The sequence below is a fragment of the Perca flavescens genome, chromosome 16 (assembly GCF_004354835.1).
Source record: "Perca flavescens isolate YP-PL-M2 chromosome 16, PFLA_1.0, whole genome shotgun sequence".
NCBI lineage: Eukaryota > Metazoa > Chordata > Actinopteri > Perciformes > Percidae > Perca > Perca flavescens.
The window spans coordinates 20,345,849-20,362,631 of record NC_041346.1 but is presented as its reverse complement, the minus strand read 5'-3'; the positions used below and the strand labels follow the sequence as shown (position 1 = coordinate 20,362,631).

Genomic DNA, 16,783 nt, shown 5'->3' with positions numbered 1-16,783 from the left:
AACGCATGATAGCTGTGAAAATGGGAAGGGTTGGGGTGGTAGTAAAATCTACCCCCCAAGATTCCTGTCTTTTTCCACTGGCTCCTACCAGTATTCTGCCAGGTTGTTAGGCCATGAAGAGCACATACAGGACAGATCATCGCCACAGAGAAGGGGTCAGCCTATTTGCTTTCCTCACTTATAACCTTATGCACTAATTAGCAAGCTTTCTTTACTGCCACAAGTCTTGAGAGAGGCTTGAAGTTTGCAGCAATTTAATTATTTACAGCAGACAGCAAAATGGCATGGAAAATTGAGGTGGGCTGCAAGCATAAATGCCATCCACAGTGTGTGTGCTCTCTGTCTCTCTCTGCTTCTGTGTGAGTGTATGTATCGGCATGATTCTGTGGGGTTTATTTATGTTTGTGAATGCGTGTGTGTGTGTTTGTGCATGTCTGTGTGCGTCATCCCCCGAATTATAGGTTTGACTTTCACAGTAAATGTAATGTCCCCGTCGCTGAAATGCTAAGGATTTGAGAAAATGTATCAGACTACTGTCTGTCTAAGATATATTGGGAGTTTAAAAAGTTGATTTAAGCTCACACATTCTTCTCTAGAGATATTTAAGTGATTGCCAGTGACCTTATGGTCGTGAGCCCAGACAAACTGTGAATTAAATACACAAAAGGAGTTCAACCAAGGTTCCCAGAACTGGAATTTAAGTACCAGGTAATACTGAGAGTGATTACAGTCATTGAATGAACAACTTGGAAATCTTTTAAGCTTTTCAGAATCGCCCCTGATGCATAGTATCACAAGTGAAATAAGTTCTCTATAAGGCTACATAAGGAATTTTTTATCTGCTGAAATAGCTTCGACTATGACATATTATTGTGCAAAATCAAATTTTCTATCCAGTTTGAGAATGCAATCTCATGACTGTATTAGAAACACATCCTCGTCATACTTCTCGGCACTGTGTAATTCTCTTCTATGGCTACGTGCTCCTATTCATGCTGAAAATACTTGGAACAATCAAATGTGCACATGCTCCCTTTCTTTTCTTTTTTTTATACTCAAGCACAAATGCACAGACATGAACACACACACACACACTCACACTCAAACAACACAGGCACGACATTCATGCCATGTGATCTTGCTAGGCACTATGCCAACGGCCAAACATGTCACTTACCAGAAATCTCTGAGACAGAGTGAGAAGCGAGCTAGAGAGGGAGAGAGAAAAAGAGAGAGTCTGCACATTTGTCAGTTGTGAGAGCTCCTTGTCAAGTGTAAGTACAGTACATACACAGGGTAAATGAGATTTAGCTGCTACAGTTATCAGCAATGTAGTGTGTGGTGTGGGAGCAGTCGATTCTGAGAAAAAGAGCCACGTGATCTTTGAGATCTAATGTGGAATTGTTATGAGGAACATGCCATGTTTACTGTTCATTGTCTAAATTCTTGGAAGGCTTCCTGAAAAGCATTTAGCAAGGCAAAGCAGCCCAACTCAGTTACATTTCTAGATTTCTAATGGCTTTTGCTGATCCTCTCTTTCTTTCATTTGCTTCCTCATTATTTTTCCACATTACTGTATTTCAGCATGTACATAAATGGACTGTACCCGTGTTTTTGTGCACAGTACAGAAAAAAAGGAAAGGAAATGGTAGCAGCAGAAACTTAGATAATAAGCTGTGGATTGGAAATGTGTGGATTACAAACCAATAAGGGAATAAGAAATTATTTTTTAAGGAATACTTACATACATACATACATACATACATACATTTGTATATCAATTACTAACCCTTTGTTACCTTGAATTCTTGAAAGAAAAATTGTCTTCTTACATGGCTCCACAATGAATGAAGAATTTAATTCAAGGTAACAGGGTTAGGATTTGATATACAAATGATCATTTTGTAGGTGAAGTATTCCTTTTTTAAATCCTCAAATCTGTGTGTTCTTAAAGTGAGGCTAAAACTAGGAGGGACTAACAAAGGGTAGTAGCAAATTCCAAGAAACAAAGTCTGCTACATTCCATATTAAATGAGCATTGCATTTGAGGAAGTGCCCAACCCTCTTTTGTGGCTTTGGCAATCACCTTTTACACCATAAACATGTAGTTTGGCTGCGAACTAATGCAGGTTAAATGCAAATCTTCCGTTGCCATCTTTACTGATTATGTCTTACATGTTTATATCATTAAAGGCTGATCTTTACTTTTTTTTACTTCCCCTTCTTGATCAAACATTCTTTACTATTGATTCAGGTTACCTACTTGGTAGCTACTGTACATCAGTTAGAAGACAGACTAGGGGAACATTGGTCATTTGAGCGTAATTTTGTTTATCTAAGTTAATTTATTGTTCAGCAGCGCTGCCAAATTCACAGATTTAGCAGTCAATCTGATTTGATGTGACTCTCAACTTCATTTTGGCTTTGATAAGAAAATATGAGGACAAGGCAAGGACATGGGGGCCTTCAACTTACTATCCATCTGCATTTCAGGAGAATTTATATCCCTTTAAACCCACACATTGAGTTAAGTGGATACTCTTCCTCGGTTTGTATCTTTCAAACCTTGTGGATGGCGAACATTGAAGTCATCTCCGATGTACGGATTAACCAGGCATTTATACTGAACTAATCTCATATTGACAGACCTATCACCTCACTAAGAAGAGAACCAAACTTTCTTTTCCTTCTCTGTGGTACATTAAATAGTTTCAGTGCTCTACGAAAAATGCTGCAAGAGGAAAAACTACCTTACAAAACCTTTGCATGCTGGCCAAACAGAACCAGTGCCATGCAAACCTGGAAATAGTTAAGTATAATTTACAATCAGATTTTAATTGTTGCCACTTCAAGACAAAACCACCTTCAAACCTACACAGTCAATTAGAAACTAGACTACTGTGTGCTGGAGAGCAGGCCAACCGATTGGTCCAGGAAATGTAAATATAATTATAATCAGCTTCTAATAAAATATACAATTCACATTTCTCACTGCGGTGACACTACATTCAGTAGAAAGACATTTCTTCACAGATAACCTGCTAAAATTTCCGTTCCATTAACAGCGACCAACAAGTCTGAACACACCAGCAGCACCAGCAGCCGTAGTACTTCTACGTAGAAGATGTATGAGAATATGATGTATGACTGGTTCCCTGTATCGCATACCATCAGCAATGACTCATCACCATCTCAGGAAAGAAAAATCAAACAGACATAAACACACACTCCCCACATGAGTATACACGCATATACAGTGCAGATAAAAGTGCACTCAGCATGAGGGCGCACACACACACAGAGCAAATTAAGCAGCACTCTGGACAAAAACTCCAGGTTTTAAATGTAGTTTGGATCAATAAAGTGTGTTACTGTTGTCCTAAAATATGTGCAGTCTAAGAATTAAAGAGTGGAAATCGCCTTTATGTGTCTCTTACGAAGCTTTAGAGCTTGTTTTTTTGTTACAGTGTATCAATATGTCGAGGCAACATCAACTCTTCTTTATTTATGGGTCTAACAAGAGATGACGCAATACCCTAAATGAGGCAAGACTTTCAGAGTCTTTGTACTCCCTCCCTTTTTCACCTTCTCTGTCAGTATCCGCATCGGTTATATTTGAAACTGTGTTGTCGTTCTCTCTCCTTGACACTCCCCACTTGCACACAGCCCCGGGCCCCCTTGTGGAATGCTGTATAATGTGAGGCCTATGGAGGAAGGGTATCCCGGGACATGGCGAGAGCACACACACACACATGCATGCAAACACGCACACACAGACAAATACAGCTGTTGAGAGCCATCACAACCCTTTGGCGGACATCCAAGTCAAAGACGAGTGGTGGAAGGCCTCCATAGAGAAAGAAAGACAAAAACAAAAATGTCCCACATTTTCCATGTATGTTGCGTTAAACACTGAAGATAGAAACCTGGCAGCACAAACTCAAATTACCCCAACCTGATTTCCCCATATTGTGTTGCCTTAGGGCTGGCAGGTATGGATTCATACTGTTTTAGTTGCTCAAAAGGGAAGTATAATACATCTTGTTATCCCCCACGATATTTCTACATGGGAGAGGCAGAAACAGTTGGGCACTAAAATGCTCAAACACTCAAAACTGTAAAATGGTGAGGAACGCTACACACTTCACACTACGCTACTTAAAGCAACAATAGAGAACTTTAACCGCTTCTGTCCCCATACAGGTTGGAAGCGGAATTGTCCCATTATGTCTCATTCGAACTACAGATCCGCTACCCGATCTGGCAAACTTGCATAGCGTGGTTATAGCCGGTAGAGAGCCGCAAAGCGAATGCAGAAATGCCGTTCACCCTGTTACGAGTTGATGAACCACTGAAACGATTTGGGAAAAATTATTTTAAGTTACAAAAAGTTATCTTGTGTTGCTTTAAATGATTCATATGACTCTATAAGGAAAGCTGTCATTTTAACTTCCAACCTGTGCGACACCTGGCCGGGACCAGGATGCTACTGTAGAGTTACACACATATAGATAAAGATATAGACCATAACCAACTTGCAAATGTTGGGGCTTTTTTTCATAGTCATCTTGAGAACAAACTCACTGCTTGACGGCAGACAAGAGAATAAGAATGAGAGCAGGGTGATAGAGAGAAATAGCACATGTGAGAGGGAAGGAAAGTGACAGGAAATGAAGAAAATTGCAACAAACATACTGGCTAGCAACACTCACACTGCACCCATGTACACACAGGAGAAAGGGGGTGGGGGTGGGGAGTATTGCATGTATAGTCAGATGACTCCTGCAGGGTTCAGCTAAGGTAAATAAAGCCACAACTGACCTTACCTGACAGTAAAGTGTATAAATTAGATTTGTTTTAACTTTTTAAATATAATCTTAATATGCAATCACTCTGATTTTGCTAAACTTATTTCACACAATTATTTTAAATTTCTTGATCCACTTTGGTTCACAATCGTCAGAGCTCAAATATTTTATAGCTTATATCATGTCTTTTTTATGTTGTAGAAAGCTTAGTGCTGTGTATCTTGTACTAAGGCAAGAGTTTAAAGACATAAATATAATTTAAAAAATATATATATATATATATATATATATATATATATATATATATATATATATATATATATCTTAACAGTGTAGGCAATTTAAATACAAGGGAAATACTTATGGTTGAGGATTTGAGAAGCCAGCTGTAGTCTATTGGACAATACTCACTTGTGGAATTATGGCCCTGACAACACCAGCAACTTCAATTGATTTGTGTACAGTAATGCTTGTCGCAATCATGCAACATATAGCACTACAATGGATGCATTATGGGTGGAGATTTGTTTTGGCTTCATTGTGACGCAAGATGTCGTGCCACTTTCTCCATACAGTTGAAACTAATGACACCACTATTTCTTGTGGTTAAGTGTTTAAAAGTATTGCCCAACATTATAACTGGACTACAATGACATTTGGGAACTACAAATATCAGTCTGATTAAATTCTCCTCGTGGCGCGTGGTACACCTATCATCCTCCGCGTAAAACCTTCACATTTCGCGATATTACTTCATGAAAGTTTAAGAGTCTAACTTAGTTTAGCTGGTAGTTTTACCTAAATCAACTCCCATGCTGTAATGTCAGCAGATTGTCGGTGTGTGCAGCTGCCTATCGTACCTATAAAGAAGGAGAAGCGAGGAAATAATGCATGGTAAAACCTATGCGTCACATAAATCAGGCACTGTAAAGATCAAGCCAAGACAGAAGGGGATATATTTACCCGATATATGTCGCTATTCCATAAACTGCGGCTGTCAGCTGGCGCAGATGTGGCAGGCTTTCTCTTCGGACAACCTATAAAGTTTGCGGGGTGTTAAAAAAAAAAAAGCAGGCCCCGGTTTCACCTCGTCCGCTGGCTCACTCTATCGCTCCAGTCCTATCTTGGCTGCTCGTCCCCCATCTCTCTATCCCACTCTCTCTTTCTCTCTCTGCCCGCTTCTATCCCTTTGCAGGAAGTGAACGCCGCTCACATGAACAGTGCAGGCAGCCTGACATCATGCACCACTCGGCAAATAGTTCTTTTTAAAGACGCAGACATTTTAGTAGGACCTGCCAGGTTACTGTAGGTACACTGTCCTACTGTAGTCTACGCGGCAAATGGACTGTCAGCAGTGTTCGGTCATATCGTGCGCCTTTACGGACACACGAACTCGGTGCACTCTGCAGGCTTAAAGGTGCAGACTTCAGTACTGTACAGCAAACCCACGGGGCGAGTTAGCCTGCTACTAACATTGTGTGTAATATGTTATGAAAAGATAACTTATGGGGGCACATTTTCAGCTATGTTTAAGACAGGGATGCGTAGTTGTACTCCTTTTACTGTACAAGTGTGGTTACCTCACGTGTCCCAATGTGATGACAGCTCAGGCTACATGATGCGCATGTGTGCTGTTCTGCTAAATTATAAGCGCCAACTGCTGGCAGTGTGTCCTCACGTCAACTTTTCTTTACTGCAGGCATGCGATATCAAAATACCACAGCTCACTAAACCACAGGGGGTACTGTACTTCATGAAGAATATTCTCCCTTATCATATTTTTTTGGTAACCATGGTCAATCTACATAGCATGCAACATTATACTTAAAATGTTTACCGTGCACTAGGATTTTAATATACTGTATGTTTGTGTGTTTCTTCAACCTCATGATTCATCACTCTTCCTACACATCCATGGCAGGGTATCACCCACAGTGTATTGACATACCTCAGAGCTGTACCTAAACCTAGTGGTGAACATTGTATTAAATCCATAAGTGATGGAAACTATTTCATTACAAGTCAAGACAGCAAATTTTGTCTCTGTCTCTGAATTTTTTTTTTCCAATTGTTTTGGGTTCACTTTTGTTTTTGTTTTTTTATAACAAGAACAAACAAGAAAAAGGAAAAATAAACTTGTATTCACCTGTATTTTAATATTCTCTTTTAATAGTCTTTTTTGGCTTGCAACCTTTTTAAACAAAATGAAGTCAAAACGCGACCTGTTTACATATAAATGTAAGCTGTGAGCCTTTCAAGCAGCCATTTTTCTACCTTCCTTGATTTTTAATTTGATTACGTTTTAGTGGCCCGAAGAGGTAAAGCCATTTTATGTGAAAGGTACATACCAAAGATAAGAGAATCATAGTTGCATGTTAAGATGTTTCCTTTTTTTTCTAACTCCTTAATTGTCTTGTGACCCCTCAAATTGATCCCGTGACCCCTTGAAGGGATCCCAAGCCCCAGCTTAGGAACCACTGTTGTAAGTGATCCATGTTAAACTACAGCAATCCAACATACCTTATTACTACAGCCATCAGATACATGTTGAGTAAAAAATAAATTGAGTATAAATTACAAATTTGCATAAAATGAATAAACTGCCTGGTACATACATTTAAGTAGCCTACAATGTCTCCAAAACTGTATTTGTTTATTTATTTTTTTCCTTTCTTTTTTACTGTAAATAGACCTTTTTCACGGCAGACATGTTGACATGTCATAGTAGGAAAAGCACAGGTGTATTCAAAACCATTAATGATGGCTGCATTCTACTTAGGAGAGGCCCTGGTATTGTGCATGCTGACTCATATATATATATATATACAGTACAGGCCAAAAGTTTGGACACACCTTCTCATTCAATGCGTTTCCTTTTTATTTTCATGACTATTTACATTGTAGATTCTCACTGAAAGCATCAAAACTATGAATGAACACATATGGAATTATGTACTTAACAAAAAAGTGTGAAATAACTGAAAACATGTCTTATATTTTAGATTCTTCAAAGTAGCCACCCTTTGCTTTTTTATTAATAAGGGAAAAACTTCCACTAATTAACCCTGACAAGGCACACCTGTGAAGTGAAAACCATTTCAGGTAACTACCTCATGAAGCTCATTGAGAGAACACCAAGGGTTTGCAGAGTTAACAAAAAAAGCAAAGGGTGGCTACTTTGAAGAATCTAAAATATAAGACATGTTTTCAGTTATTTCACACTTTTTTGTTAAGTACATAATTCCATATGTGTTCATTCATAGTTTTGATGCCTTCAGTGAGAATCTACAATGTAAATAGTCATGAAAATAAAGAAACACATTGAATGAGAAGATGTGTCCAAACTTTTGGCCTGTACTGTATATATATATATATATATATATATATATATATATATATATATATATATATATATATGGCTGACTCACTGGAACAGCTTACTGGGGCCTAGTCCACACGGACATGGGTATTTTTATAACCGGAGTTTTTTCTCCTCCGTTTTAAAAAAAAAACCCGTCCACACATGCTCGGTTTAAAATAAATCTCCGTCCACATGAAAACGCAAAAACACGCTGTCAAGCGCTGTCAAGAGCATGCCACACCAGCAGGCGGCGATATAACCCAAATCGTAAAGTCACCTTGGCCAATCAGAAGCCTAGAAAAAAAGTTACATCCTACTCATCCGCCATTGCAAAGAATCGTCAACAAACATCAACAAAGCAGTTAGCGGCGCACAATATGACGTCAAACACAGCGGATAACGGCGCACACTCTGACGTCGCAAGGCAAAAAACCCGGTTATACTGTCCACACGACAACACTGTAACCGGCGTTTCTGAAAATGCTCACCCTTGCCGGAGTTTTCAAAAATGTTCGGTTACAGTGCCCTGAAACTGCGTTTTTGTGTGGACGGAAGGACGAACCGCGTAAAAAAAATCACGGTTATAAAAATACCCGTGTCCGTGTGGACTAGGCCTGGGACACTTGATGGAATTGAGCCATCGTTAAGGTTATCAATTTCAGCTGTGCTTTTCCTACTATGACAATTCAAAATGTCTGCTGTGAAAAAGGTCCAACCTGGCCATATCCCAGTTGTTCTACAATTCCTTCTTTCATCTGACATTGGTGTTTATCTCTTCATTTCATGTAACACTGAATTACCTTTATTTTTCTCTTCTCTTCTCTATTATATCTTACTCTGTGAAAGTACTTCTATGTGGTACCCAGTTTCCTTGAAATAAAGTACCATGTACATCTATCTGTACCATGATGAAAATTCCTCTGTCCCGTTATATTCCTCTATGAGCTTACAGTGGGCTGATGACATTTAATAAGAGTTTACAGTGCCCTTATTGCACCCTTGGTTTTTAAAGGTCCAGTGTGTAACATGTTTAGTTGTTCATTATCAAAATCTGTGTTGCCTGTTCACAAACTTGTCCTTTTTCATGAATATTTACCACCACCATCAATTCCAAGTATTCCTTTTGGCTTGAAATTTTACGTTTGCATTCGCATGCACTGGGGTAGACGCTCCATATTCATGCGCCATCTTGAAATACGTTAGCCGGTAAGGGACATACAGGACATACTGCTCCGCCTTTCGCGTCACATGATAAACTCATAGGTGCTGCTAATGCTGCACATGGGTATCGTAGCTTCCTGTCCCCGGCAAGTTTGAAGAAGAAAACATGGAGGACCACATGTATTCAAAATCCAAATTTCAGGAACAGGAGTCTTCTTGTTTGCCCAGAAAAAGAAAAAGGATGTTGAAAAGAGCAAGAGCCCAGCTTTTTGAAGCGTGAAAGCTATAATACGTACTTTGAACTGCGTGGTGCGAAAGAGTTGATTGCGATATATAATCTCAACGGTAGATGGGTGAAATTCCTACACATTGGACCTTTGAAGTGTATGGTAGCAGTAGACTATTCCTAAAGGGACTATCAGGTATCCATGGTACTCAGTGGCGAGTTTATAATGATCTCATTGTACTTAGCTCAATGCCGTTAGAACACTTAGATTAATGTTTACAAGGGAATTAAAGCTGTTTCATCATGGCTTATTGTTCAGCTAAACCTGTAAAACTGTAACTGTTGCCTAATAAAATGGCAACTGATTTTGTTCACTCCTATTGTTAACTGCAGTGTAGTGGCAACACAGTAAATCAAACTTGGGATGAATGAAGATGACATGGCATGACATACTTCATGACCTTCAAAAGGTAATCAAACGCAGAAGAGCCGTCAATGTCGATCAATGATCAGGACAAAAATTGAAACTGAGAAGTCATTCAGACATAAGCAATCAACTTCAGCCTATCAAACAAGGAGAAATGAAAATCAGTAGGTCATGACTTAATCATCACACCTACCTTCTGCACTATATTGACATCACGAGACGACTCATGTTCTCTAGTTCTCCTCTGTTGTAACTGGGCTGTCCGATCAGCCCAGCGCAGAGCATGAGGCATATGATGTGTTGATCCTCAGAACAAAAGCTTTTTGTTTCCCCCATGATTATCCAATTACAGCCCTGAGGCCATACCAGTCTCAAGCATGTCTCACTCAGGTCACCAGCCTCTGTCTAAAGTTCATATCTAAAGATGGTAGTTTCCAGCCACTTGCTCCGTTTCCTGTATTAGCCAATGATAAACATCGAAGATGTTTTGTACATGACAGAACAGTTATCCTCACAATTAAACCAGATTAAGAGTAAAAAGCGTATTTGAGTGCTTCAGTCCTCCTTAGAGCCTGTAAGCCTACTTCATGCCATGTATAAATGAGGCTATATAAGGTGATTGGGACACAGCCATTGCCATTGTTATGCTTGGCAGCAACAGCTGGGTCTAGTTGTGGCTGGTGTTTGCGTGCTGCAGGAAGCTAAACAGAGAAGTCTGTCAGAGCAGCTCTGAATCAACATGAAGAGCGACTGATGGAACATTTGACCCAAAGACGTTCTCAATTTGAACTGTCACACACTCTTGTGACACAGCTCGAGGCATGCCGTCGTGGGTGTTAGCCAACACAGTAAACACAGTCACTTGGCATTTTAAAGCACGAAACAGTTCATCAACAGAAAATGTATTTATTCACTTTACAAAAAGAGTTGACGTTTGTCACTTATTCTCCTATTCTACCCCATCCCCTTCCACAAAATCACATTACACACACTGTCAACAACTTGTTTTTGGTCACTTTATCCACCATAAGTGACTGCGTCTCTGTGGTACATGTATACAGTATTTGCATATATACATAACTGTCATTATCACAATCTAGGAATCAGAGTAGACTTGCGTTTGGATTGCATTTTAGCACAAACAACTGTCTTGCATCACACAGCCATGATGCACATCAGTCACTTTTTCCATGCAACACTGACTTTGACATTCACATTTTCCATTATTATAAACAAATTAGTTTTTAGTCAAGATGCCTTTCAAAATGTGTGAAACGGTTTGCAAATGGCATTAAAATACAATTGAAACTGAAGCGATTTGGACCCTATTGGTCTCTTGAGAGTCTTGCATGATGACTCCAGTCAGACTCATGCATAATTCTTTGATGGACACAGTTAGTTGGTACACAGACTCTTATTGGATTCTATCATATCTGAAACTAAACCATATAGAACTTTGAGTTGACGTCAAATGGGTCTTTTTGACTAGAGCGGAGATATGGAGCAGTCCTACAGAACATGCTAAAGGCTTATGTTGTCCCGTAGCATCACACAATTCTGAAGTTAGTGTTTAGCATCCACATCGCACACTACATTTCCCACGTTGGTTACATTGCAGCTACATGTCCACGAACACCATGAAGCACCAGCCAAGCCCCCCTACCAGAAACATGGTGATCTGCATGCTGTAGATGATCAGGTCATTAAGCACCCCAAAGTCAAGGCGCCGGTGTCCTAACAAAAGCAGAATGACAGACAGCTTGTACTGCAGCCGCAGGAGGACACGCACGCTGACGTACTGCAGGAAGAAGAGAGCAGAGAGCGCCACCCAGAGCAGAGAGGTCAGCAGACTGCAGCCAAAGTAGAGGAGGAAACGGAGGAAGCTGTACATGCAGCGCGAGCGCAGGTAGAGGTCAAAGTTATTGTACTTGGTGCGCACCAGCTTGGAAGCGTGCGTCGACCCACAGGCCGAGTGCATGCAGGTGGTGTGGGGGCCATGGAAGCTGCGCACCCGCCGTGGGATGGGGATCACAGGCATGGGTGGGCTACTGGAGCCCTGCACAAGTGTCCCAGTTATAGGTGGAGTCCTCTGTGAGTGTTGCTTCTGGGGAGGAAGTTAGCTTCATCGGGTTGTGGGACAAAGAGTGGCTCTTACAGGAGCCCAGGAATGGGATGTAGCTGCTGCTAATGTCTGTCTGCTGTGGATTCCAGTCAGCTACGTTGTCCCCTTTGAATGCAACAAGATAATGTTACTGTATGTTTTGATACATTTTCAAAATGCATATGCACACTTTGTTGCAAACCTAATACAAGAAATGCAGAACAGTGCATACTTAATGTACTGTAATCTCTAAAGTCACCATCTATCGCTGAAGGAGGTAACACAATGCTGATTGAGCCTATGGTCCACTGATGAAAGTATTGCAATATTTATATATTTGCAGTATTACGAACTGGGTGTCTGTGGTGACATTGCTGGAAAAACACCTTATTACATTTATGTATACACACAAAAATGGAAATATGCACACAATTCTGTATCAACAACAAGAATCGGGACAATAGAAATAGAATAATATTCATTAAATTGATATGCCCCAGACTGCTGAACTCAGCACAATTCCATTGCTTTCACTCAAATAGAAATTCTAAAGCAACCAGGACTGAAATCTTTAAGTTGCAAACAAAAGGTATAGGTAGGCTACATTTTAACAGATGGTTGTAAGCCTATGTCTGAGCATAAATTCAATCAATTATGTTTTAATGGCTAAATCATAGCTAGCACACAGTATCTCTTAACCCCAAAAGGACATTTCATCCATATTCTGGTCTAGAAATAAGTGATCGAGCAGAACCAATGGTAATCTAACATGCAACACTACGACGTCTTCCTCCTTACCAAAAACAGCTAGTGTTTGAGTCTCAAAAGACTGGAACATTGTATCACATTATAAACAGTTGGCTGTTAACATAAACACACGGAATTTGTTTTCTTTTTCCCTCCTCCCCCCATACAGGACGCATTTGTTTTATGCCAGCGGAGATGAGGCAGCGACGGCGAGCCGGCGCATGTACATCCTGTCGCAAAATATACGAGTCATCCTGCTGTGACGACAGCTGCCGAGTTAAAGGGGAAGTGCCCCAAGTATGTTCGCTTTGCATTTCAGCTTTAACAACCACACATTTAGCAAACATCACGTAGGGATTGTAGCTACGCTGTGTTGTGTATGTGTGGGTGTCATTTAAAAAAAGAAGTAAAAGTACTTGGTTAAGATGGTCTTAGTTTAATTTTAGGTTCCAAACTGCATTGTTAAATTGTGATTTTTCCTACTTCCCTTTAACATAGGGGAAGGCAAGGTCAATTTCACAACCAGTTGGCCTTTAAACTAATTTTGTACAGCATTCATGACATTTAAAATAACATGCAGCTAATATGTAACAAGATTCATGGCATTGTGTGAAACATTTGACCACAAAGACCAGAGATTCAGGAATAACGTCTCAATGTTAAAAAATGAATAAATAAAATACAATAAAACACAGAGTAACTCAAAATATGAGGAAATGTGTATTACATTCTTTTTTCATAATCATTATTTCTGCCATCACCTATCTACCTGCAGCATGGATGTTACTTACAATCAAGTTCCACATTCCCCAAACAGAAGACTTGGACTGCAAAGGTCATGTGTGCATCTCATGTGTCTGTAAACCTAACACAAGGTTGCACAGTGCGTCCAAACGCACGTCCTCAGAAGTGTGTGAAGCCTCTCACTCTGTATATCAAGTAACCTTCATTGGGCAGATTTATAGGCCAAATGATTACATCCCAGCTATCTGTCAGCAAGCCAGATGACACTGATGAAAAAAATCATAATAAATACATGCTTTAAAGAGAGAGAGAGAGAGAGAGAGAGAGAGAGAGAGAGAGAGAGAGAGAGAGAGAGAGAGAGAGAGAGAGAGATAGTTCATTGCTGTTAATAAGTGCTGGATCACTTTATTGGATGTATTACGCAAACTTAGAAAAACAAACCTTATAATATTTAATCAAACATACATAAAGCTGTTGCTAAGGCTGAATATATTAATCTGTGTACTATGCTTTGACATTATGATTGAGTTTAGTAATGAAATCCATAGCATACTAATTTGAGTGGCAGCCAAAGTCTTCAGTCAGCTCTGGCCATATTGAAATGGCTGCTTTTAAAAAAAAAAAAAATAGAGAGAGCGTTTTCTTTGTCCACAAGAGAGCGCTCATGGTGCACCACTTACCTAAACAGCTTCTGTACTTTACAGTTTATATACCTGACACTTGAGGAAGCCACAGTGGTCTGGAATAAACCCTGATTGTGCAGGTCACAGCCTACACTTAAATTGAGTCCTGGTTTACAAATATCAGCTCATCATGTCTCATCTATTCTTATCAAAACCAAATCTGAAGTGTCATCTGCTACATCAGTGAACATCAAAGCTATGACAAAAAGTGTGTGTTGGCTAGAGGCAACTGACTGCAGCTTTAAAACCCACTTAACACGCACCAGCCATTCTATATTCAGTGTGTTGTCGACAGTAGTGTTGCATGGTCCTTTTGCCTAAATGGCTTATTTTCTCTGAAGTATTCTCTATGAAGGCTTTCTGATAAAGAGTTCTAAAGCTCAGGGTCATGTGTTGAATTCATTGGAAGAGCTGCTTTCACTGCTCTCTTTCCTTTGCTCATGTAATCTTATTGCTTCTGTGTGAATTCGTTTTTTTTTTTATCAATGCCATCGCTCTGACAAACAATCTTAAACCAAGACACTGAAAGTCTTGCTTCAGAAAAAAGAGAAGCCTCTTCATTTTCAAAATAATCATAATTAATTAATATAATCAATATTAAATTATATTAATTAGGACATTTGTCATAGGAACCTTGAACATTTATTCACGATTTATTCATAACTATTCAATCATACCCCCAAACAATAGTTCACCTATAGCCACCAAAGCAGTTCCACCTGTGCTGGTGAACTTCTGTATGGTAGTTATTTTTGAGACTGCAATTTAAACATAAACCAAATAGAACTCACAAAATTTGATGCTGAAAACTTTTGAAACGCAATATCTCACAAAAGTTGAACCATGTAATTGTGAACTCACAAAAACATCCTTATACTGTTAATCACTGAGTTATCACAGCAGTAACTTGGTTCAGACTTTCAGCAGGAATCTTCTTATCGGAATTGGATTTTTAGATTCTGGATCACTTTAGGACCAGAACCTGCTGTGCAGGTTGTTGTGCTTCTTATCTCAGCTGAGTTGATTCTATTTGGCAAAAAAACTTTCTGCTTATCTTCCTCTGTAACTCACTAGAGAGGTTTGAAGGTTTGAGGTTTGAGTTCTGGTTTGAAGATTAATGGTGGTCGTTTGGAGAAAAAAATAATACCTTGAGGGTTATCCTTGCTTGTCAGGTAGTGAAGAACGAGATTCCTTTCTCAATGATATATAATGTTGGCTCAGGAGGAAAGGACAAGGTTCCATCGGGGCATTAAAAATATACAAATATGAAATTAGTTGTGGACAAATCTTAGAAACAGAAGCAGAAGAAGAGGAAGTTTGAGGTCAGAGTAAATGTCAAAGGATGGGTTGCAAATGAAAAATTAATCCGGTTATACTTTGATTATCTAAGTGCGCGTTTAAGCATATACTCATAATCTTGTAAAAACGGACAAGAACACTTCTTCAATCTACTGTTGTCTGACACACATCAGCTGTTTCTTTTTAATGAGAGTTGGCCTATTTACAAGGCTCACTGATCAAACAGAACAAAGCAACATTTGAATGGAGTTGTGATGCCAAATTCCAAATTGGTGTTTCACAATGGGAGATCTGATATAATCGGCTCACAGGAACACAGGCCTACAACAGTAGAAGTTTTCACTATAAATAACAATCAATACTGTATATAATATTCACAGAAAGATATTTTATTTTTATATTATATTTTTTTTTACACTTGTTTGTTATTTGTTTGCTTGTTTGTCTTAAAACACTTCAGTGCATTTTCATTTATTCTGCCGTCTTGGATGAAAAGTTGGATGAAACTTTCCTTGGATGCTGGCCTGGAGATGAGCTTGCTAAAGAAAACATGTAGCCCTTCCACCAGTGGAGGGAGCTGTTTGTTCAGGTTACACTGCATGTAAGAGTGCCTTCCAATTCAGTGTCCATGAGGAACAGCACATTCAAGGGCATGGCACCAAGCTCTATCTCTTCCTTCTTATATAGGCGTATTTGAACAAAATCCAGCTCCTACATTACTGCCTTCTTTGATAAATGAACACATGCAGCACCCATTACAGCTGCAAATGCCTCTAAAAAGTGCCAAGTTTAGATGTTGCCTTTCACCTACATCTGGTTAATAACTGCATCCAAGCTCAGGAAGCTCCTCTGTCTCGTACCATTATTAAGAAAAACGATGTCAATAAAGTGGATGCTAGTGATTTAGGCATCCAAGTGCCCTTGTAAAGGATGTATATTGGTTCTTATCATGCATTATGGCAATATTATTGACTCATATTTTTCTCCTCCAAAACATGTTGAACTTTGGAGTATTGCCTCATCTTCCTGAAGGTAGAGGCTGGCCAGGTAAAGCAGATTCTGTGCAGGTTTAAGTTTCTTTCCAAGTTTGAAAGCAAGTGAAGAATGCCAAGGCTATGTCTTCATTCACTGACAAACTGCAGAAGGCCAAAGTCTACCCTGTTCTCGTAGCCTTGTGGAGTGGCAATTGCGATCCACAGCTATTCACCCCTCCATCCCCGCAAACC

General features: G+C 39.5%; 2 protein-coding genes across 7 annotated transcripts in view; both read right to left on the bottom strand.

Moving 5' to 3' along the window:
- The window catches only part of nacc2 (NACC family member 2), a 34,335-nt gene extending 24,086 nt beyond the window's left edge, over positions 1-10,249 (bottom strand). For 2 of the 5 annotated variants that reach the window (XM_028601659.1, XM_028601658.1), the window contains exons 1-2: positions 5,772-6,225; positions 1,178-1,208 (exon numbers count right to left, since the gene is read on the bottom strand). The gene's annotated coding sequence lies outside the window, so the exon portion shown is untranslated. Of the gene's footprint in view, positions 1-1,177; positions 1,209-5,771; positions 6,226-10,176 lie in introns of those variants that run through there. The other 3 variants (XM_028601660.1, XM_028601657.1, XM_028601663.1) reach the window with 2 other exon arrangements.
- A 620-nt stretch (positions 10,250-10,869) lies between these two features.
- On the bottom strand, positions 10,870-13,099 carry tmem250 (transmembrane protein 250). Of its 2 annotated transcripts, none has more exons than XM_028602024.1 (2): positions 12,854-13,099; positions 10,870-12,210 (listed from the first exon to the last, which is right to left on the bottom strand). In XM_028602024.1, exon 2 carries the CDS (start codon positions 12,019-12,021, stop codon positions 11,602-11,604), a length of 420 nt encoding a protein of 139 aa, XP_028457825.1. In that variant the 5' UTR covers positions 12,022-12,210; positions 12,854-13,099; the 3' UTR covers positions 10,870-11,601. The 2 variants fall into 2 exon arrangements, with proteins under 2 accessions (XP_028457825.1, XP_028457824.1); XM_028602023.1 differs by having other exon boundaries at positions 12,883-13,099.
- Between the last annotated feature and the right edge of the window lie 3,684 nt (positions 13,100-16,783).

Coding starts and splice junctions, on each gene's coding strand:
- tmem250 (XM_028602024.1), bottom strand. CDS start 12,021: ATGCCTGTGATCCCCATCCCACGGCGGGTGCGCAGCTTCCATGGCCCC.